At 45.5% G+C, this 25,066-nt stretch overlaps 1 protein-coding gene across 1 annotated transcript in view; it reads left to right on the top strand.

Annotated features, from left to right (window-relative positions):
* C3H6orf118 (chromosome 3 C6orf118 homolog) overlaps positions 1–18,392 on the top strand; it is a 47,347-nt gene extending 28,955 nt beyond the window's left edge. Inside the window, exon 10 of the mRNA XM_060272811.1 lies at positions 17,776–18,392. Within this exon, the coding sequence (XP_060128794.1) occupies positions 17,776–17,785 (10 nt within the window). The 3' untranslated portion in view covers positions 17,786–18,392. The remainder of the gene's footprint in view (positions 1–17,775) is intronic.
* The last annotated feature ends 6,674 nt before the right edge of the window (positions 18,393–25,066 follow it).

Below are 25,066 nucleotides of genomic sequence, written 5' to 3'. Positions count from 1 at the left end.
AGAATCCGGAGCTTCAGGGAAGAATCGTTGTGAGTATTAAAAGGGGACACCTTGGGTGAGCTAAGAACCACAGCAACTAAAAATCTATTTCTCCGCTTGAACTATCCTTTTCTACTCTCCTCTTTGGACCTCAGTTGCAGCAAGGCTGCCAAGGCACGGGTATAAAGTAGAACTGAGGTGCAGGGCAACAGTCTTTACGTTAAACGCAGTGCTTAGAAAGACTGTCCCAGCTCCCTTCTGCCAAACTGAGCAGAAGTCTGAGCAAACTGTCGCCTTTTCTACCAATCTGGGAATCTGGCTATCCCAGCTCTGTTTCCTATTCCTCTGCTCTTAATCTTCGGGTGAAGACGCCCCCCTGCCATGGCGACCCATTGTTGGGTATGACCCATGACCAGGGAACGCAAGTGCACCTGTTCTTTTCCAACCTTTTATTCCTCAGTTCCGACCTGGCATTGCATAGGCAAGCGTTCAGTAGGATCTGAGTTTAGTGTGTAAGAGGCAGGGAAGTTGCTGTGGAACCCTCAGGCAATTGATGACCAGTGGGAGGGTTCCAATAGGGTTTTAGCTGCACCAGCCGCCTAGTAGTTAGTGCACGCGAACGGCAGGCAGAAACACCACTAGAACGTGGGGGTGGGTCATAGACTCGGAAGGTTAAGTGTGTCCAGGAGAAAGGGTCGGGGACCCAGAACTGCAGTATAAAGAGCCAGAATAAACATGGGTGCGCATAATTCAAAGGAATTCCTGTCCCAGACTCCCAGCCGTGGCAAAGCTCAATGGAAGCTTCGCCAAAGTGGGGACTCTGAGGATGAAAGCCCATTACAATTCATATTCGAACATTGGCATGAATTACCTGGGGTGGAAAAACTTGACAAAAATCGGCTAAAGAGACTCTGTCAAAAAAACTGGATCCGCGTCACCACGGACCATCCAGAGGGAGAGAAGTGGATACCGAGAGGTTCCTTTAATGCCCAGCGAATCTCTGCACTAAGAATAACCCTAGAAGACCAATATCCCTTGCAAATTCGATATCTCAACTTATTTGAAAGGGCAAAAATCCTTCTTAAAGGAACTGAAGGTCCAACAGCCCCACAAATGCCAGTGATAAAGGAAAGGAGCCCAAGACCCCCACCGTACCAGGAAACAATCATAGAAGAGCCGGTAGACCAGCTCTGTAGCCCTGCCGAAGCCCCGGCACCCTCTCCTTCTAACGCAAACAGACAACGGGAGGATGAGGTCCAAAACTCCCGGAGTGCAGTGGAAGGCGGATCTGCAACTCCTGCCATGCCTAGTCTAAGTCCAGCACCTCAGGGCGACCTCGAAGCCCGAATTCCTGTTGAAGTACCCCCCCAGCTAAGTCCTGTCGCTAGCAGAACTCGTAGTCGTGACCCAGAAAACAATTTAATGGAGCAACTAGTGACAGTTCTATCGGAATTAAAGGGATCGTCCACAAAGGAAAGAGACCCCATAGAAAGGGACCTAGAGGCTACTGAGAAAACCCAGGGACAATATCCCTTAAGGTCAGTCCCAGTTTCAGATGGGACAAACTTCGTCTATTCCCATGTTCCCTTTTTAACCTCAGACCTACTGAATTGGGCTCAGCAGATGTCGACCTTAAAAGACAATCCTGACATGTGCTATCGTAAAATTGCCATTATTTTTTCTACTCATAATCCCTCCTGGGCAGACGTACACATGCTCCTGAATGGTCTTTTTAATGAGCCCGAACGGGAGGAGATCTTAGAGAAAGCAACAGAAGCCCTAAAATTACCTGATGTCCAACTCAATAAACCCGCAGGGATCGAGCCTCTAACTGCAGCCCAACTTAGAACCGAACCAGAATGGGACTATAACACCACGCCTGGGATTTGGTATCTGAAGGCGTTTCGAAAAGCCATCTTACATGGGATAAGGCTCGCGGGAAAAAAATCTACAAATTGGACTAAGATCAGGGAGGTAACCCAAGAACCTGATGAAACTCCCACCGCCTTCTATACCAGGCTAATAACCGCCTTTCGGACATGGGGGGGAATCGATCCTGATACCCCAGACAACCAAGTAGTGGTAAAAAGCTTCTTTAAAGACCAAGCTTGTCCGGACATCAGAAAATTCCTCTCCCTCCAAGTAGCCTATGAAGGGAAACCCATGAGTGAGATCCTCGGGCTTGCGAAAACCATTTATGATGGAAGGGATGAGAAAAAGAAAAAGGAGGCAAGGAAGGAAAAGGAGGACGATGCTAGAGTCCTCGCCTTGGCTTTGAGTGCAGCCAGTACCGCATATAACCCCCAGCCGAGTTACCCCTTCAGAAATTCAAAGGCTCCCACACAACCTAGGGGGATGAACGCACATGCAAATCGTCAAGCCTCTCCTTACCAAAGGGCTAACAATGTCCAGCATCGAGAGGCCACCTCTCTATGCTTTTTCTGCAATCAAATAGGGCATTTCAAGCGAAATTGTCCACTACTCTTAAATACCGTGGCACCAAAACCAGCTCTAGGGATGGGATCCACGGCAGCACAAAACCCTAACCCGATAGCGCCAAACCCTTTCCAAAATCAGCGCCCATTCCAACTACCGCTGGAATTTAACCAGGAGCAAATGCACCCCACTCTTAATTCAGAGACTAACCAATGACAATTAAACGGGGATCCTTCGAACCTTGCCCTGGTATGCCCGACAATTGCATTATCAGCCCATGACCCCATATGCACAATCACCATAGATGGCCATGAGTATCAGTGTTTACTAGATACAGGGGCAACTTTCTCAACTTTAAACGACAGCCATCTGAGGTCTAGTCAACAAAAGCAACGTATTATGGGCATAGACGGGATCCCCAGGACATGCGCTCTTTCAGAGCCAGCGAAAGTAACGATAGGGCCCCTGGCTGCCGAGCACTCATTTCTACTGACCTCGAGCCCTGTCAACCTACTAGGGCGAGACCTACTATGTAAATTACAGGCAACTATAACTTGCAGCGCTGAGGGTATCTACCTCCACATGCCAGAAGAGGCGGCAGTCTCCTTTCAAGGCATTTTAAAAGAAGAAATCCCGACTGATTTAGAAATACCAACCCCTCTGATTGACAAGGTACCAGTTCACCTGTGGGGAACTACAAATACCTCTGTGGGACTCTTAAAATCGGCAGATCCCGTTGTTATTAAATTCCGCACCGATGTCCCATACCCCTCCATCAAACAGTACCCCTTGCCGCAGGAGGCAATAGAAGGATTGAGACCAATGATACAGGATTTCATGGATCAAGGCATCCTTGTTCCCTGCGTCAGCCCATGCAATAGTCCACTCCTGCCGGTACGCAAACCATCACCCCCGGGTGCCCCAGTTAAATACAGGCTTGTCCAAGACCTCAGAATTATCAACAACTTTGTGATACCCCGCCACGCCATCACCGCCAACCCTAATACCATTTTGACCGGAATCCCACCAGATAGTACATATTTCAGTGTCATTGATTTATGCTCTGCCTTCTTTTCCATAAGAGTGCATGAGAAAAGCCAATTTTTGTTCGCCTTCACGTGGGAAAAGGGACAGCTGACTTGGACTAGACTCCCACAGGGATATGTAGAGAGCCCAACAATTTTTGCCTGTGCATTGCATAGGGACCTACAAGACCTCTCCTTTCCTGGAGGCTCCTCCCTTTTACAGTATGTAGATGATTTGATAATTTGCTCCACCTCCGACACTAATTGCCACCTGGACACCGTCCATCTGCTAACCGCCCTTGCCGACAAGGGCCACAAGGTCTCACCAAAAAAACTACAATATTGCCAAACTGAAGTAAAATACTTGGGTCACATAATTGGCCACGGAACAAGAGCTTTGACAACTGAGAGAGTAGATGCTATAGCTAAGGTTCCCCTGCCAAAGACCAAGAAACAGCTCCGAGGGTTTCTAGGAATGAGCGGATTCTGCAGGTGCTGGATCCCAGGATATGGAGAATTAACCAAACCCCTTGTAAAAATGACTAATAAAGATGAACCAGAACCTCTTCAGTGGTCCAAGGACAGCTTACAAAATTTTGAAACCATAAAAAGAGAACTGAGGTCGGCTCCAGCCTTAGGGTTGCCAGACTACCGTCTCCCCTTCTCATTATTTGTACATGAACAGAAGGGGGTAGCATCCGGAGTTCTGACGCAAACCTTCAGAGGTCAGGAACGTCCTGTCGCGTACTACAGCATACAATTAGACCCAGTGGCGAAGGGGACTGTAGGTTGTCTCAGGGCGATTGCCGCGGCTGCGGAATTAGTGGACAGAGCCCTAGAGATAGTTCAAAACCAAGAGCTAATTTTAAATGTGCCGCATGCAGTAGCCACCTTACTAAACTTAAGGAACTGTCAACATTTCAGTAACGAACGTCTAAACCAGTATGAAGCCGCTCTACTCACTCCCTCGAATGTACGCATTAAAAGAGTCAACACCTTAAATCCCGCCACCCTTCTACCTCTGCCCGATGATGGCACCCCCCATCACGATTGCACCTTAGCTGTCCGACTGGCAGAAAAACCCCGGGAAGACTTAGATCATCTCCCCTTAGAAAAACCAGACCTCTCGATTTTTACTGATGGAAGCTCCAAGGTGGTGGCAGGACACAGACAAACCGGCTATGCTGTAGTCACACATGAATCCATCCTTGAGGCTGCGCCTATTAACCCACGCTACAGTGCGCAGGCAGCAGAGCTTATCGCCCTAATCAGAGCCTGTGAATTAGGCGAAGGCAAGAGCATTAATATCTACACTGACTCCAAATATTGTTTTGGGCTAGTACATGCTACGGGAACTCTTTGGAAACAAAGAGGTTTCCTAACAGCTGCAGGAACACAGATCTCTCATGCCCCCCTCGTAAAAAGGTTAATGGACTCCATACATTTCCCGAAGGCCATATCAGTTATACACTGTAAGGCACATACAACCGGGACAGACTTTGTGTCAACGGGAAACCGTATTGCGGATGCCGCTGCCCAGGAGGCAGCGGCCATGAGAGGGGAAATGTATAGGAATGAATTTCAGGCCATTGTAGTTCCAGCCGACGTGGACTTCACTCGAATGTATCGCACTGCGAGCATAGAAGAAATAACCTCATGGCAGGAACTAGGGGCCCAACTAAAGGACAATTTATGGATTATGCCAGATGGCCGCCTGGCAATGCCAAAGGCTTGGGTACCACGCCACCTCCGGGTACTACATAATTTCACGCATTGGGGAACAAACCGACTTAGTGACAGCATTCTTAGACACTGGTATGCCCCGGGTGTCCACCAATTTGCCAAATCAGTGACTAAAAACTGCCCCATATGTGCAGGTTTTAACCCCAAAACCGAACCTCGCAAACCCCCAGGCTCTAGACCATGGGCGTACATTCCCTTCGAAAGCCTTCAACTGGACTTTGCCGAACTTCCTAGCTGCTTAGGATATAAACAGTTGCTAGTGATAACAGACCGCCTCTCGGGGTGGCCAGAAGCGTTTCCGTGCAAACACGCAAACGCACAAACTGTAGCCAGGATCCTCATGCAAGAAATTATACCTCGGTACGGAGTTCCACGCCGTTTAGACTCAGACCGTGGCACCCATTTTGCGGCTGAAATAGTCCAAGCCATTTCCAAGGCTTTCGGGATAAAATGGCAGCTCCATACCCCATACCACCCCCCTTCGTCCGGACAAACTGAACGAATGAATGGGTTGATCAAGACCCAACTTGGTAAGGTATGCAGAGCCACAGGCCTCAAATGGGTTAATGCCCTCCCGTTAGTCCTGCATAATATCCGAAGTCAGCCACGAGGACTTTTAAAACTCTCCCCTTATGAACTTTTATTTGGAAGACCTTCCCCAACCCATACTACCCAACTCCCAATTTCTGAACTGGAAGCTGGGGAAAATGAACTAATTGCCTATGTAAGACAGTTGCAGCGGCAACTCAAAAGGCTCCACCAATATGCTGCAAACTGTCAAAATGTACCCCTTGATGTTGATGCCCACTCGTTTAAACCGGGAGACTGGGTACGCATCAAAACCTACAGACGTATTGCCCTACAACCGCAATGGGAAGGACCATTTCAGATCCTCCTCACAACCCCGACTGCTGTCAAGGTGGCCGAACGCTCTGCATGGATCCACCACACCTTCTGCAAATCAGCACAACCACCGGAGGAAGAGGAGCCTCAACCAGACGACGCTGAGAGACCTACACGACCGCCATCCGAGGACATCACTGCCCCAGACGACTCTGCATCGAACGCTCACCCTGACGTCGACCTTCCTGGCGACACCGCAGCTCGACCAACTACGCCGTCACCTCAAGGAGACGACTCTGGCTGTGAGACCCCGGAGAGGTGGATGTCACAGATTCTGCTTGAACCACGACCAGACGATCCTGACCACCCTCCTATTCAACTGCAATTCCGGAAGGAGAAGACCACCGAAACTGACGCCTGAGTTCCCTGTTTTTGTTTTACCTACCCTTATCACAACCCTCTTCTCCCCTCACCCCCCCTTGCATGCCGTCAAGCCCAAGCCCCAATTCCCTTCCTCCCTAGGTGTATCGTGTCTGTCATGTTCTTCTTTCTCTCCCACACAGATTGGCGACTCACCCCTAAAAGATGGACCGCCTCCTGCTCCTGGCATGCAGTTTTTCCGCCCTCCTGGTAGCCGCGAAACCACCATTCGACTGTGGAGGGAACCCGACGGATTTCTTCTTCCTGGACCGACGAGCGGTTGATTCCACCGATCCCTCATCTCGGAGCAACTTGGGAAACCTCGACTTCTGCCTGCCCGGAACCATGACTTGGCTCCGACATGCTTTCCGCCCCCGCTTACGGGACACTCAAGTCTGGGAACTGCTCATCCGGTCTGCCTCGTATTCCATCATCGGACGTGCATTCTACACCATTGACAACCTGTGGAACCGATTAACTTGCCACAATGGAACTTATCACAAAACTCAATGGGGAATGACAGTCAGGACTTATGACCCCACTGAGATAGGACATGGACTCTGGGAAGGGTATACGGACTCCGCTATTAATGATTTCTGGACTTATGGACTCACCTGCACCCATCCTGTCACTACCACCACAGTTCAAGGTATTTGTGTACGAAAGTTCTGCTGTCTATGGGATCTGGGGACCTTTTCAGCATGGGATGGGAACAAGTATGTGGAAGGATGGTTACACCCGGTTGGGGGTAGCGCTGATCTAGAGTGGGACTTCAAGGGGCCCCAGAGATGTGGAGGGATAGCTTCCGACTTGTATCTCCTTCAACGCCATGACCCCCTCCACCCAGTCGGCACGGCCCCCAGATCTATCAACTTATCTGAGTTCCCTGATTCCCAACGCAACTCCCTAAGATCCGCTTGGCAAGGCAATTCCTATATCCAATTAGTACAGAAGGTAGCCCATGCAACTAACCTCACCGACTGCTGGATATGCGCTCATACCCCAGCACATATTGAGCAAGGAGTACCTTTTGTTGCTACACCCCTCACACTAGATCAGTACAGATCCCAATACCTCTTCACCCGCAACCTGACCTTTATAAAGCCTACCTCTCAATATATCTACTTAAGCGGGGAAATCACCGGGCCACTATGTAGAAAATTTTCGGGAACCAAGGACCACATAGGATCCAGTTCCTGCTTAGTGACTGTCATTAGTGACCCTGAGGGAAACAGGACATGGATTCAGAACCGTACCCATTCCCGCCCTTACCTAAATATGAAATCTGCCCTAACCGCAGTGCTTTACCCCTTTATAACCGAAACCCCTAGTGCGGCCCTTGTGGAAACCTTTCAGACCGGCCGTATTGGGGAACCCTTGGGTGGGTTGTTCTGGGTCTGTTCCACACGAGCTTTCACTTGGGTCAGCATACACATGCAAGGATCCTGCTACCTGGGTCATGTGCACCCGGGGCTTCGAGTAACCCGGAATTTACCCCATGGCCGTAGAAGGAACAGACGCTCCCCAGTGACTTCCCGGAAGCCCAATGCTAGTGGAGAGACATGGCTCCGTGCACTCATTCCTGCATACGGAGCCTACTCTAACCACTTGGACATTTTACGATTGACGGACATTTTGCTCCGTTTTATAAACGAATCTGAAGCCTCCACCATGTCAGTCCTGACGGAGTTGACCCAGGTCCGCTCCATGACCTTACAGAACCGCCTTGCTCTTGACCTCCTCTTGGCCTCCCAGGGCGGCACATGTAAGCTCATCGGGGCAGAGTGCTGTTCCTACATTTCTGACCAGACCCTTAACGTCACCGCGCATCTCCAGACAATGGATTCTCTCGTTCACGACCTAAGGAACATCCAACATGAGGGGATGGGGGATTGGGACCCTTGGTCGTGGCTCCCAAACATTAATTGGCTAAAGGAGGTAGTGAAGGGGACTATCTATATCTCCATATCCCTGGCACTCCTCCTATTTCTCTCCTGTTGCTTCCTGCAGAGCTGTTCCCCAGTGACAGCTGCTAGCCGATCGTTAGGCTCCTCTGTGCGCCTGCAAGCCGCCCTGCAACAGTTCCCTGAGTACCCTGAAGATATCCCCATGTTCCATCTAGGGAACGGAGACTATTCAAACCCCAGTGTGCGGCATTAATTTTTAATTAATTAAAAATTAGGCCGCAGAGAGGGGAAATGAAATAAGGGTTCAGTAATGAACAGAGAGGGGACACGCATTTCTTGGCCACACCAAAGCCATGTTTCACAGAGTACCAAATCAGGTCAAAAGGGAAAGCTGACTTGAGACCGGGATGGGGAATCCTTCTATTGTTTCAACCAGACATGCCCCGGTATGCCCCACCATCCCAATCAACATGATCCGATCACCACAACCTCCGCCCTAAGCCCATAGGAAGGTACACATAACAAAGCCAAGCCAGGATGTTTGGAAATGACAGCTATCTCGTCTGATTACACAAACTCCTTGCCGCTGCTGACCAAGCGTCTCCGTCCCCCCCCCTCCCAGGAAAGGAGATTATCGATTCCAAGGAAGCCCAGCCGATCTTGTTGCAGTAAACAGTACCAAAATAAAGGAGGAATTTTCTTTATACTGTCTCTAACAAATGTTTCCTTCGATACACTGTTTGGCCTGAGATCCCGTTATATTTTGTTACTGAATGTCAAAGTGTTCCGCTGTAGCTGTCATTGCACGATCGCTGTCAGAACGTAATCGTTCCTTCCACTTTTCACCCGCTACAATTGTATGTAAACCCTCTTTAGAATGCCCATGAAACTGTAACTTCTTGCTACTTATCATCAATATTGTATACCCCGATCAGCGCATTATCACAAGTTGATTTCTATATATGTTTATGAACTCCGGTGTATTAGTTCTCACATATTCTGCTGAATTAGGATGACTGTCCCTCCCGCCTCATCATATGTAATACCACACTGCCACCTAGCTGGCCGCGGACAGATGACACAGATACACAAAATTAAGGGAGAAAAACAACTTTATTTAGATTTTTTTATCACCGATGTTCTCCGCATCTCCGTTGGCTCATCCTGAAACAATAGGAAAAATTATTCATGCATCAGTCAGCTACCACCAAAGATTGTCACCTTTTGTCGCTACCCATCACGGACTGTTAAGCCTTTGTACATGCCTGATTGCTTCCTTTCCGCCCGCTTCCCGCCTTTTTCACGCTAACTGTGTAACATGGAGAAACTGTTCCTATAAAAATCCAAAGCTTCTTTTGTTCGGGGTTCTTCTCCACTAAATTTGCTGCGTGGGGTTGAACCGCTGTTGCAACGGCCTTTTATTTCTTTATTTTCGAGTGGGTTAATAAATTTTGCCTTGCTCTGACAGCTCTGGCTGGGGCTCTGTTTATTTTCGTAGCGGTAAGCAGCGGCAATTGCGCTAGTTTACCAGGATCTGCGGACTCTACCTGGGTCAAGATCCCCTTTGTTTAAGGTGCCCAGAGACCTACATAATTTTACAACACAGCACAATGTGTAATCCCTATATTCTGCATCCAAAATAGCACCAGATTTGTAATAAACTATGCGAATCAGATTAATACCCATAAATTTAATAAAGTGATTTGTTTTCCTTATATACGTTTTTACTTGGCTCACCACAGCTGCGGCTTACTTGAAAGTATAGAGCAAAGGCAGGCCCGGCTCTAGGGGTAGTCTTGGTGGCGCGGGGCGCGGGGCCGGCAGGAAGGCGCTGTGCAGCAAAGCCGTGCGGAAGCCATGCTGCACGCTGCGCCCGCCCACCAGGGCGGGGGCGCCGGAGCAATCTCCGTGCCACGGCGCCACGGCGCCCGACCGGCTTGAGACAGCCCTGAGCAAAGGTCTGGATACTGGGACAACATGTGAGCAGCCACAAAGTTGGGCAAAGTGACGTCCAAGTGCTGTTCTCATCTGTGACTGAGGGAAATCTAAGAAATGTGGAGTAGCTCCTGTCAGATGCTGAGGAAGGTGAATGGATGGCTGGTGAGAACTGGAGAAGCCACCACACCCTCCTTTCTTCACTTCTTGTCTGGATTAAGCCTCATCTTTTTGTCTACATCCAGGCCTTTGTTGATTTCAGAGACAGGTTTTGGACTTCAAGTGCTTTCCCAAGTATGATGGAAGGGAACTGGGGGCTTCATCAGCATTTCAACGGCACCCAGCACCCAACCTGTCAGACAACCACTGTCTGTGGTTTCATGTAGGTGTTGAATAACATGGGGAAAGGCAAGATAAAGCTTTGCATAGCCAGTTATAGCCAATTATTTTTATGTAATTGTTGCATATCATATGCTCTAATGTATATATATATATATATATATATATATATATATATATATATATATATATATCTGCTTTAAACAATTCAAAGATGAAAATGTGTGTATTATTCTCTGGTATGGCCTGGCTGGTTAGTTGCTGCTTTGTGCAGGATCCTTGGCCAAATCAGAAAGAAAGTTTGTTTAACCACTAACTCAGCTTATGGTGAGTTTCTACCTGAACAATACAAAGGCAAAAGCAAAATTCCTCTTTGGGTTCCTTTAATGAGATATACACACTTTTACTTTTAACAGACACAATCCTACTTTTGATTCTCCTTTGCTGGATTCTGTGATGCACCATGTATAACAAATGCATTACAATTGCATTTCATCCCATTTAGGCATTACGACAGCTCTGGCTATACTCAGGTTTTTTTTTCAGAAACAGCTCGTTTCTTTTCAAATATCCACTAGATGGCAGTGGAATCCAAGTGACGGCAGAAAACACAAATAGAAAAAACCCAATGTTAAATATATAAAGAAACTTTTTTAAAAAGGCAGTGGCTCTCATGAAATTTGAACTGATATGTTGTTACTTCCTTACTTGTAGTACTTGGGTGACCTCTGACCGTATAATAAGAGAAGACTGTGTAAACATTATGATTGTTCTAATGCGCTGCATTCTCATGGGACTGACTATACTATACCAACTGAGGATGTGGATGGAGGCAGGCACATTTGAATATTTCTTGCATGCGGGAGGCTGTCAGATCGCAGAAAAGGTTAGGCTGTAACTCTTAGGTCTTAGTTATGCTTTTTACATAGGCAACATTCAAAAATGCAGCCTGTGCTGCCTGTGATGCAGTCCAGGAGGACAGCTGTCACTAAAGTGATCGATGAATGCACTGCAGTGTCACTTTGTCCCATTATAAATGCCGCCTGGCAGAGCTACACCATTGTGTGAGGCTGTAGGCAACAGCTTGAGTAGCCACCCCACTTTTCTTCTGGCATAGCTCATGTGCATTCAGTTGCTTTTGGGCTGGCAGGAAAAGCTTCTCCCACCTCTTTTTTTATTTTTTTATTGCATTTATGCCCCATGGTGGCATCCATGGTGTCTCCTCTCCATTTTATTCTCACAACAACCTTGTGAGGCAGGTTAAGCTGAGAGAGGCAGCGACTGGCTTCATGGCTGAGTGGGGATTTGAACTCTGGCACCCCAGGTCCTGGTCTAACACTCTATCCACCGCCTCTCTTGACACCTGGTGGGAACCAGTGTGGCATAGTGGTTAAGAGCGGTAGACTCGTGATCTGGGGAACCGGGTTCGTGTCTCCGCTCCTCCGCATGCAGCTGCTGGGTGACCTTGGGCTAGTCACACTTCTCTGAAGTCTCTCAGCCTCACTCACCTCACAGAGTGTTTGTTGTGGGGGAGGAGGGGAAAGGAGATTGTTAGCCGCTTCGAGACTCCTTCGGGTAGTGATAAAGCGGGATATCAAATCCAAACTACTCCTCCTCCTCCTCCTCCTCCTCCTCCTCCTCCTCCTCCTCCTCCTCCTCCTCCTCCTCTTCTTCTTCTTCTTCTTCTTCTTCTTCTTCTTCTTCTTCTTCTTCTTCTTCTTCTTCTTCTTCTCTTCTTCTAGCTTCAGGGTAGCCCAGCAGTTTACCTGAACCAGAACCCACCAGATCAAGGATGTATTTGTTCTTTTTTTAAAAAAAAAGCTGAAAGGATGTTTGCAGCTGTACCTGACTTTCAGATATTCGCTTATAAGCCTTGAAATTAACTGATGGATGTAGGCAAGCTGCAGCATTACCTCAGCTTCTTCTTCTTTGGCGATCACTCGTATCCGAGTAAGATTGTCTTCCATAAACACGGTTTTAACAATGGGTCCGTAAGTGACTGTGGAGGCCAATTTTGGATCCGCACGTCCTTCCACAGTGGGGACATTGGTTTCCGGGCGGGAGTTGATCACGGTGTGGATTTGCCAAGCGCGCCTTCCTCTTAGCATGTTTCTCCCTTGCGTTCTGAGAGCGAGTGTCTTCAAAGCCCATGACACCTTTGATAAAGGCTGCTCTCCAACTGGAGCGCTCACAGGCCAGTGTGTTCCCAGTTGTCAGTGTTTATACTACATTTTTTTTAAGATTTGCCTTGAGACAGTCTTTAAACCTCTCTTGTTGACCACCAGCATTACACTTTCCATTTTTAAGTTCGGAATAGAGTAGTTACTTTGGAAGACTATCATCAGGCATCTGCACAACATGACCAGTACAATGAAGTTGATGTTGAAGAATCATTGCTTCAGCACTGGTGATCTTGGCTTCTTCCAGTACACTGATATTAGTTCACCTGTCTTCTCAAGTGATGTGTAAAATTTTTCGGAGACACCGTTGATGGAATATTTGAGGAGTTGGAGATGGCGTTTATAAGTGGTCCATGTTTCACAAGCATATAGTAAGGTTGGTAGTGCAATAGCTTTGTAAACAAGCATTTTGGTTTCCCTGCGAATGTCCCGGTCCTCAAACACTCTGCACTTCAATCGGGAGAAAGCCGCACTCGCAGAGCTCAGGCGATGCTGGGTTGTGGTGATTAAATAGGGGGGGGGGACCATTCATGCCAGAGTGAGCTCCTTGAAGAAAAAGGTTGACTGTAAATTCCATCAATCAATATCTGCTGAGGTTTGAGTTGGGAACCCTTGGATCTGTCTGCGGCACCGCTGAACTGTGTATTACAGTAACCGCCCATGCAACTTGACATCTTCGGGGGGGGCGGGGGCGGGGAATCACTTCACAAAATTGGCTATCAAGCATTTAGGGGTGGTGGATCTGGAATACCTTGGGAGTAGGGGTTAGATTTTTTAAAAAATGTCATTACTAGATTAATCTATTGAGCATTAGTCTCCTAGAAATAGCTTTGTCAATGAGGTTCGCTTGCAGTCCTTGTTCCTCCCACGTCATAACCTAGAACATTACCAAGAAGCCTACGGTAGAACATGACTTAGATGCTTTTGTAACAGCTGGTTACAATATTATCAGATAGTGCACATCTTTAGCCAAGATCAGAAAATAGGATTTGAACAAAAAAACTCAAAACTGCAAAGGGAACTTATTCAACCAAGTAAGAAAACCATCCCAAGAATGTATAATTTACTTCTCGAATGGGAATTGAAAGATGAGATTATAAAAGAAACGACCATAAAATGGTCACAAGATATAGGTCAGGTAATTCAGTTGTCCAGATGGGAAAGATTGTGGAAAACTGATATAAATTTCACAGCTTGTTACTTAGTAAAAGAAAATATAATGAAAATGTGTTACCGATGGTATCTCACCCCAGTAAAATTAGCAAAAATATACAGAAAACATTCAAATCTCTGCTGGAAATGCAAGAAAGAGGTTGGGACATTATACCATATGTAGTGGGGATGTGAGGTGGTTAGACAATTCTGGAATGAGATACATGAGATTAAAAAAATCTTCAGGTGTTCCATTTAAAAAAAACCCACCAGAGTCATATTTACTGAGTTTATTAACAAGTGACATCCCCAAGGATAAAAGGAACATATTTCTTTATTTAACCGCAGTGGCAATAATTTTAGGGGTGAAATATTGGAAAAATGAAAAAGTACCAGAAATTACAAAATGGCAAGTTAAGATCTGTGAATTTGCCGAGCTGGCAAAAATGACTGCAGCAATTAGGGGCTGCTCTACCCAGAAAACCAATACAGAATGGAAATGTATAGGGGAATACATGAAAAAAATATGGTGTTAATGCAGAACTTCTAATAGGCAATTGTTAAGTATGTAAGGATAAAAGAAGCAATCACAATTCACTAGACATTATAGAAATAAGCTCTTATGCCAGTTTATTATACTAAAGCAACTAGAAAAAAAATAGTGACGGTAAGATCTCACATGGGTGAAGGGAAGCAATGGGGAGGAGGGGAGGAGAGGGGAGGGATAGATAGTATTTAAGAAATAAAATAACATATGCGAGAGAAAAGGATATAATAGATTCTTACAGAATAGCAACACAATGTAACTAGAGCAGAAGCTAAACGAGGAAGTGAATGTGTTCTTATTAATGTATTTATTCTTATTATTATTCCTTATTGGAAGAAGGTTATCTTGACTTAGTTTCTCTCCCCCCCCCCTTTCCCTTTTATAATGTGTTGCTTGTATATGGTGTAATTCTCTGTATGTGCAGAATAAAAAGAAAAAGAACATGACTTAGATGCTTTGAAAGCTGAGGTAATTTTAATTTGTTTTGGTATTTTTAACTTTGGTATGTTTTCAGGCGTGGTTGTGATATTTATCGATATTTATTGTTTTACCTTTTTGTAAAACGCTTTGAGCCCCCACCATTTCAAATTTTTAATCAAACAGGAAATAAAAACAAATAAATAAACAAACAAACAAACATGCCAGTTCCTTACCCAAATGAAGTCAGGCATGAAGAAGAGCTCACTTGGTGCTATTTCCTTTGGCCTCTTCCTCTTTTCTCACCTGTGGGGCAGGGCTGCATCCCCATGGCAGAGCATCTGCTTGGCCTGCATAAGGCCACAGGTTCAATTTCTGGCATTTCCAGGTAGGGCTGTCAGGGAACCGTGACTGACTGGAGGTTGGATTTCTTGAATAATCAAAGTTGCTTTTGAGCCGATCTAATGCCAATACTGTCTGTTTAAGAAAAACAGGTGCCGGTGATTTCTGTTTAATTGCTCACAGGCGTGGGCTCTACTCCATGTATATAAGGCTCTGTTGGAAAGCATTTTGTGTGGTAGTATGGCGGGAGGCTTGGAGAGGATTGGGATGTGGGTATGAGAGAGTGTTTATCTTTAGTTTAAAGTCTCTTCCGAGTCAGTTTGTTTTTCTGTTAAAGAAAGCCAACCTTTTGTTTTTCTTCTGTATACTTTAAACGGTATACTGCTAGCCAGGGGTTTCATGCTAGGTTGGGAAAAATCTTTAAACTCTTGGTGGTGTATTTTAGCCAAGTCAACTTCTGTTTGCGTATTTTGTTTTACTATAAACTCTGCGTGAAGCGTACTTTGAAGGGCCACTGGGAAACTGGGGTATATGATTCATAGCTGCCAAGTTTTCCCTTTTCTCGTGAGGAAGCCTATTCAGCATAAGGGAATTTCCCTTAAAAAAAGGGATAACTTGGCAGCTATGATATGATTTATGTTAGCACTCTTAATACTCAGTTTTCACCTTTGTTATTTTGTGATACTGGAATCCTGCTCCTATTCAGTGTGGACAATACCAAGCTGAAAGGATTGAATAGACCAATGGTCTGACTCAGAATAAGGCCCCCTCCCATGTTCCCTGTCACGGCTCCCACTCTGGATGAGAACTTGTAAACTTATCCAGATCACAACTCTGTAAGCTCTTTGTCCCCTGGTCACCATTTCCCACCTGCAAGCAGCCATTTCCGCTCTAACTTCTGGCTTTTCCGAGACTGCTGAGCTCTCGTCAGCAAACTTTTTGCTCTGCTAGGCACCGAGTCAGCTCATATTGAGTGAGCAGTCAATAAGAGGCCTTTTCTTTCATGATATTAACTGGTGAGTTGCGTCTGCCAGGCTTAAAGGCTAGTTCATCAAAGCGAGACCGAAAAAATAAAATTAAAAAGCGTCCGCATTTAGTTATTCTGCACTTGCTGGTTGCCCACACAACTAGGAAATGTAGAATAATGTATTTGATGCAGGAAACAGGCAAAGAGCCTTATAACTCCCCAATCAGACTTTAAAGAGATCTAAACAGGCTGCTACTTGGTATAGTAAAATAAATTATAACAACAAAGCTTTAATGGAAATGATTAATCTCTATAACATTCAAGAAACATAGCATTTTTTTTCAAAGGGCTTCTCTTCTTTTGCTGTCTAAATGTTCAGCACACCATTTAATTATTAAACATCAATGGCAAGGAAAAAATATATTAATTATGCATTTGCTAGACCACAAAAGCTATTTTAACTGGCTACAAAATGATTTAGTATGCATAAAAGTTAACATTTAATAATACCACCAAGAACATTTGTTTTAAACATTTCCACATCCTCTTTCTGGTCTAATTAATATTTAACTGTTCAAGAGATTAGTTATGCTCTTTCAGTTTCTCACTGTGTTCATCTGAAGTTTTTATTTAGCAGTCCTTGGATTGGGTTTGTGTAATACCTGCAAGGAGAAGTTCCTTTATTTCATGGTACTGAAATGTTGTTAGGTATGGAAACGTTTGCAAAGAACCGTGGAAGATTTCTCCATATACTCAATCAACCAGGATGTTACAGTTTCCAGTTCCGTGTTGATAGGGAAACTTAATGGTTAGAACCTGTGTTGCCAGGCAATGCCTAAAGAATATGGATGTGATGGAGACTCTCACAGATATCATAGGGATCCTCCCAATGGAATGAGAACAAGAGAGGACCATGATGGTAGAAGAAGCAGTAGAAGCTCATTACCTTTGGCCCTGGACATCCAGGGACACTGGGTTGGATTCAGAGTGTCCCATCCATGAAAAAAGGGGACCTTCCATTTGTTGAAGGGAATGCGACCCAATGGAGGCTTCCTCTGGAGGAAGGTGGGAGAACATAGGCGCTGGCTCCAGGGGACCGAAGCCCTGTGGGTTTAGTTCCAGTAAATGGTCTCATGCAACTTCCAACAGGGCGTTTGCAGTTTTGTTGGGAAAGGATGGAATTTCACAAACGCACGTCCCTTTGGATTCACTTTTATTTTTGTAGGCTGCTATCAAGTTCAGTGAACTCAGATCCCATTTCTTGTGTTGACACCGTTTTCTCTGCAGACAGCCAAGCTGAACATCGTGAGACCCTGAAACAGTTTTCAATAAATGTGTAAAGGCGAGAAATGAGTGTCTCTTAATAAAACACATGTTAACAAGTGCCTCTCGCCCGCCCAAGACACACTCATGTGAAAACCTGACAGTAGCAGTGAGCTTCTCCTTTTCCCAACGTGAAGTTTTTCCTTCCTGGAAATACGTGCTGCATTCCTGTAACAAAACAAATACATGTTTCTCACTGTTTGTATGTCTTTCTTCCTAGACGAAGATGATCAGGCTGAAAATCCATTCTTGAAGACTTGCTGTATCCTGAGTATAATATGTTGCCTAATCCTACTGAACACTAGGGTTCAGTCTTTGATAAGATTTCACATACAGCTGAACATCATCTTCATCTTGCTAATCCAGAATTTAGGGCCCTGCAAATGAGATGTTGCCCTTCCTAGAATTAACACATTTAAAAGTCTGAAACGATGGTGTTGGCGTGAGGCAAGGAGTATAAGCATTGACCTAACTGGAAGCGTGGAATGCAGTTAGATTTAATAAAGGCTCTGAGCAAAGGGACAGGACTTGATCAAGAAGAAAGCCTTGACGGCGTTGACAAGCCTTTTCTTTAGTCTCTTGAGCTAATTGTGTCAGTTGACAGGTTTGCATCAGGGTACGTTGAAATTCTGACAGGCTAATTTGAGCTTGCGGTTCCAATGAAACACACATACGGCACTCGTTATATTTAGTGACAATCAGTGTCATTTTCTGCTTAAATGCAAGCGGCTCAGTACAAATGTTCAGCTAGCTGCCTATCAGCAAATGTGAACCCAGTTTTTCAATGGAGCTGAAACAAAAGTGTGTGTGTGTGTGTGTGTGTGAGAGAGAGAGAGAGAGAGAGAGAGAGAAGGTTTGTAAAAGGAGACTGGGAAGAGAAACAAATATTAAGCTGCACTGATTCTGCATAGAAAATTATTTCTTTATTTCAGCTATTTCTAAGGCATCTTTCAAGACTATAGCATTTCCCAAGGCAGCTTATATTTATAACAAATATGCAACAGGTTAACAGTTTCCTTTGGGTTGAACTACTGGCTAACTTTGCAAAATCCTGAAAAGAAAGTGTAAAGGATAAAGAACAGAAATAAAATATGAAAGTGATGCAGTCAGGACTTAGTAAACCTAAGGATAAAGTTTAAAGATATAGACATTACAATGCTTTCCAAAATAACTTTTTTTAAAAAAAATACAACAATGAAGACTGTGCTAATGTCCTCTGCATTGCTCTACCCTTGGGGACAACTCAGAAGCTGAAGCTAGTGTGGAATGTTATATACTGAGTGGCATGTAGTCAGAGCCATATTACACCTGTATTGGCTGCCTGCCAATTTGCTTCTGAGTCCATTTTAAAGTATTGATATTGGCTTATAAGGCCCTCAGTACTTGGTGGAGTGTCTCTTTCCTGGTATGTGCCAGTTCAGCTACTAAGATTATTACATTACCCCAGCATTGGAATGATGATCTGAGCCAGAGTTTTCTTGGTTGTGGAACTCCTGGCCTCTGGAGGTACATCAACCATCTACAGTTGTTGTTTTTTAAAGAGTTTCTCATTTTGCCCAAGACACCTCTTTGTGTCTGCATCAAGTCCTCTTGACACTATAGTTCTAATCTGGATTCTTGGACCATCTGATTGTTGAGCAGTCTATTTAATGGGTACTCATGCTGCAGTTTTTAGTTTAAGGGGGTGGTTTGGGGAACCTGAGAGCATAGTTTCAAATTTAGATGTTGAGGAGGTTTTACTTTTTTAAAAGATTATTCATGCTGCTTTAAAATGGTGCTCATGTTACAGACCAATCCAGCAGCTACTGCAGGCCAATATTAATATGACACCTCCTGCTCATGACTCTCACATCCTGTATGTATTAATGTTTTTGCTGGAGATGTAGGGCAACATATATGAATTTTACCTTTGTAGGTTAGTTTCTACACACCCACCCACCCACACAAACAAACAAGAGGTATTATCAGAGTTCAAAGACACCTTCTAGTCATGCAAAAACAGGGATACCAAGTAGGGCCAGTGAGAGGAGTGGCTTAGAGAGAGGAGGTGTAACCTGGTGAGAGTTCATATTTGGTCTCTGGGCCTAAGATTCCCCACCTTTGCCTTACTATTGGAGAAGTAAAACTCATTCCTACCATGCACCTGGAAATTGATGTTTTAAAAGATTGCCTTTGCTTTGGAGCTTGTCCTGGGAATAGGAGATGACGCGATTAAAATGCTCCCCAAGGGTACATATAAAACCATCTTTTCCAAGTAAAGCTGCCCTTTATCTATTTAGTATTTAGCTTCAGTCATTCAGCTTTAAAGCTTGGTTCTCCACTTAGTTAAGTCAGTTTTATGCCTGATTAGCCCCTAGCTCCAGATTTATGCTAGAACAAAACTGGTGAAACTGTGTGGAGAATCATGGCTTTGTTTCCTTAGGTTTGCTGCCGTTTTCTTGTACACATCCGAAAATATAGGAACCCGTTTTTAAGGGAGGGGGGCAGATCCATCCATCCATTGTTTTATTTGTAGGCTGCCTTTCCACAGTTCAAACCATGCTCATGGCAGCTTCCAACATGAAAAAAACAAAACAAACCTAATTATAACGGATCAAAAGTAGGCATAAACAATAAAACATTAAAAAAGACACAACCAAATGAAACAAATTCCGCATAAATCACACAAAATCTCAAATAAAGATAGAAAAACCAACAGCAACAATACCCCCAACAAGCAACACCCTAGAGCAGGGGTCCCCAAACTAAGGCCCGGGGGCCAGATGCAGCCCAATTGCCTTCTCAATCCGGCCTGCAGACGGTCCGGGAATCAGCGTCTTTTTACATGAGTAGAATGTGTCCTTTTATTTAAAATGCATCTCTGGGTTATTTGTGGGGCATAGGAATTCGTTCATTTCCCCCCAAAAAATCTGGTTCGGCCCCCCACAAGGTCTGAGGGACAGTGGACCGGCCCCCTGCTGAAAAAGTTTGCTGACCCCTGCCCTAGAAGCCAAGTGTCTGTTCAGCAGTCTCAGCCCCAGGCCAGGTGGAAAAGGCCTGTAAGGCAGGGAGCAGGTCTACTAGGACTCACAACCAAGATAACAACTTTGAGATTGTCTCAAAGGAGGACGAACCTGGTTCTGTGCTTTTGATAATGTGTCGAAGAGGGAATTGCAGTGAGCACAGCTAAGCTCACTGTGGCTGCAAAAAGGTAAAGGGACACCTGACCATTAGATCCAGTTGCGGATGACTCTGGGGTTGTGGCGCTCATCTCGCTTTACTGGCCGAGGGAGCCGGCGTACAGCTTCCGGGTCATGTGCCAGCATGACTAAGCCACTTCTGGTGAACCAGAGCAGCACACGGAAATGCCATTTACCTTCCCGCTTGGAGCGGTACCTATTTATCTACCTGTGACTGTACCTGCCCATAAAAGAGATGAGCAAAAGTGTGCCTGCAGTTTTTTAAAGCTCATCTCATGAAATATTGCCTGTAGCATATCAATCTGGATTAATACCTTATTTCTGTATAATTCTTTAAAAGCATACCCAACTGCCTAAATAATTGTGTTACACATTCTGGTGATGATGATGATTTTGGCATGCTGCTTTGACTTTATTTTAGACAAAAAAAGCGAGAAAGCTATCCTGGCAAGTTTAGCAGGAAACTTTGTCCCCCACCTACTCGCCACCCCATTCAGAAAGCGGCAATGTAATTTATGCCAATCAGCATGTACTTTGATAAGTCTGCTGAATGGTCTGCAGCTGTTGGAGCAAACTCTTCCCCCTCCTCCGCATCCTTTTCATGTTCTTCCAGATGCTGCCTTCATCTTTGGAGTGACAGAGCGCTTCTCAAGTAGACGAGGAGGCAGCTCAGCCAATGATGATTACCAGGCTGTGTGAGTGAGTGGCAGAGAGGAGCACCCCCATCGCACTCATCACAGGAAAGAAGCAAACAAAAGGGTTTGATTAGGACCAGAGGGGGAGAGAGGATGCTTCTCTGCCAGCGATAATAAGACATTTCGCTAGGATGGCAGGGATTTCCATGCTGCTTCAATGGAACTACTCAGAAGTAAGTGGTTTGAAGACGGATTAGATTCCTGCTGATGTTGCATTTGATGGATGCATTTTTTTTAAAAAAAAGAGAGGGTAGATTTATCAGGAGAAGGGAATGAGATGGTTACATACATATCCAGCCTCCTAAGGGAGGATGGAGAACCTCTGGGACATCAGATGCTTCTGGGCTCCACCAGAGTCAGAATGAAAAGGCAAAAAGAGCTTGGCATGCCACTTGTATGCCAAACCCACATAGATCAGCACACACCATAGTGCATTATAAACAGAGAATCTGTGCACTGTAGAAAGATGGCTTAAAAACATGTAGTGCCTCTAATACCTCATGAATTCCACCCTACAAGGGGTGATTTTGCTTGTCCTTAGTGTAACAGTGGGGAACCTGTGGTCATCTGGATGATACTAGACTCTAGCTCCCATCAGCCCTGCCCAGCATGGCCTCTAGTCACATCAGAAGGAATGCTCACTAAGTAGCCGATGTCCTATAAGCTCTCCACAGACAAATCAGGATGAATGTTGAACAACCAGGCCGTCAGGAAAAGACTTGGTTGTGGTGGGAGTAAGGATGGTGCTGATTCCCTCGATAATCGAGCTTGCACTTGAGCTGAGCCCCATTGCCACCTCGCAATCATCGTGAGTCAATCAGGTATCCTGTGTGTTAGCGATATTTAGCAGAACAAACATCATGGGAAAAACAACACATCAAAAGGCAACTTATCAAACGCAACCCATTTCAGTGTCTGCTCTGTCATGCTGCTGAAATGTGTATCCCCTTGAACTCTGCTTAACTGGGGTGATGACAGGAGCCATTAACATTCATTGTTATGCTCCTATTCCTGTCACCTACCATGATTATGTGGGGTGGTGGGGAAGGTAGTAATGCTGGATAGGATGGGCTTTGAAGGAATGACCGCTCCCCACATCAAATGGGGGGCAACTTTTGTGTGGTCACGTGCAGCCCCCTGGACCCCAGTGCAGCTCCCGGTAGTTCGGGCTGGCTTCATCCTCCCTAGGCTGGATACCTGGGGTCTCCGCCTACCTCAGTCATCCGCCCAATCCCGCCTGGGAGAGGCATTGCCAGGGGATTGGCCAGGTAAGGGGAGGGACCGCCCAGCCCACACAACTGAAGGTGAAGCTTACCTGTGAAGCGGCAGTCACCCAGATCCCCAGCTGGGGACTAGGAAGGATAAACGCCCAATGCCTGAGCCAAGGTCTCCCTACATATGAACCTTAATAAAGTTGTGGCCAATTTTAATCCCATAGAACATTGTCTTGAGTCATTATTCCGCTCGGCGGTCACCTGGGGCTGGGGGGACTCCGCCTGTCCATGCAATGGGTAGTACTTGAGTTAATCCTATCATCTGCAAAATCAAGATTGCTTAAGTCTGTGGCCTGATGAAGAAAAACTATCCAGGCCAGCTTGGAGAAGGTCGATGGAAAGAAAAATAAAGAGAACACAGTGCTACCATGATTAAACTGCAGACATGAGAAAACGTACAAACCATAGGCATGATGTGAGACTTGTTAGTGCCATCCCTCCCAGCATACAAAAACAGGCCCAACAACACAGTTGAGGATCAATGAATGAATAAACTTTAATAATAGCCAAATAGTGGTGATTTTTTTTTTAAAAAAAGAACAACAATTAGCTCACTATTCCATCCACCTTCTTTTGGGTTCCGCCAGTGTGGTGTAGTGGTTAAGAGCGGTAATCTGGGGAACCGGGTTCGCGTCTCCGCTCCTCCACATGCAGCTGCTGGGTGACCTTGGGCTAGTCACACTTCTCTGAAGTCTCTCAGCCCCACCCACCTCACAGGGTGTCTGTTGTGGGGGAGGAAGGGAAAGAAGAATGTTAGCCACTTTGAGACTCCTTTGGGTAGTGATAAAACGGGATATCAAATCCAACCCCCCCCTCCTTTGAACTCGTAAGTCATTGCCAACTTCTTTTGTTGACAAAAATAAGTATTTGCAGCTTGATTTAGAAGGGTTGGGACAGTCTGGAACACAAACTGCTTTGTCGGTATTGCAAGAAGGTGAGAGCAAAAACGCCCCCAGACATGCAAATTACAATACCCCTGGCGGTGATCAAATGGGTACTTGGTGAAGGTCAACAATGATTAGCATTAGCAGAACTGCAAATAGCCAAATCCATTGCACGAGGAGTTCTCACAACACAATCTGGAGGAATGAAGTCAATTATTTCATTTTTGCAGAATGTGGGAGCTGGTCAAGCTGACATGTGTTCTATAAGCCATGGACTGAAATAAGACAAGTTCATGCAAGGACACTGCAATAACTTCCCCCTGCCCCCCGTCCTGAACAGGTACATGATTACGATCCCTAGGTAGGAGGTACAGTGACTGTCTCCTCTCACTATCTTAGGACATTTAAAGATATGCAGATAGTCTCCAAGCTACAACCTGAGAAGATTATGTCCTGCCATAAAAGCATAGTCAGGCCTGTTCTGCCTTTCTTGTGGATCAGCTAGGCTGTACAGAATGAACATTTCCCAGGTAGTTTCAAAGGTTAATTCAGTAAGAGGTCCCTGGCACAGCCTGGCTCACTGCCTCATCCTTTATAAATGTGTGTCTTCCTGGATAGGGATATAATGAGTCTCAAACAATCTTTCTTTTCCTGGTGGATTTTTGGTGGCTGCCTTTCTATTTCTTTCACAACTAAGAAGGACTGTTAACATGTAGGTTAAAGGCAATTGTCTTCTGTCAGTCAGGAGTAAATGAAGAAAAACGGATCTGGGAGATGGTGGCTGTAAACAGTGGAGACAAATGAAATTAGAAATTGAGCTATAAGGTATTATACAGAGTACTTCCTCCTACCATGAGACAGGTTGCTGTATCTTCTCAGGGTCACCTAGTAAATCATTGGGAACCAATCCTACACCCATGCATATAGTCCCATTCTGGGTCCTGTTTCTTGGTCACACTACAGAACCTTGGGGTGCACCTGATACCAAGATCTCATATGCATATTGCTTAAAGGTAAAGGGACCCCTGACCATTAGGTCCAGTCGTGACCGACTCTGGGGTTGCGCGCTCATTTCGCATTATTGGCCGAGGGAGCCGGCGTATAGCTTCCAGGTCATGTGGCCAGCATGACAAAGCCGCTTCTGGCAAACCAGAGCAGCACATGGAAACGCCGTTTACCTTCCCGCTGTAGCGGTTCCTATTTATCTACTTGCATTTTGACGTGCTTTCGAACTGCTAGGTTGGCAGGAGCTGGGACCAAGCAATGGGAGCTCACCCCGTCACAGGGATTCGAACTGCATATTGCTTAGCCTTGTTCTATTCTATTCTATTCTGCTATTCAATAGTAAAATGGACACCCTCAGAAGGTGGTGGACTCTCTACCCTGAGATATAGCTGAGATTCACACTGCAGGGGGTTAGACTAGATGACCCATGGGGTCCTTTCTACAATTCTATGATTCTGCAATACATTACATTAT

The sequence above is a fragment of the Zootoca vivipara genome, chromosome 3 (genome assembly GCF_963506605.1).
Source record: "Zootoca vivipara chromosome 3, rZooViv1.1, whole genome shotgun sequence".
NCBI lineage: Eukaryota > Metazoa > Chordata > Lepidosauria > Squamata > Lacertidae > Zootoca > Zootoca vivipara.
Note: the sequence above shows the minus strand (reverse complement) of the source record. Positions and strands in the feature narration are given on the sequence as shown.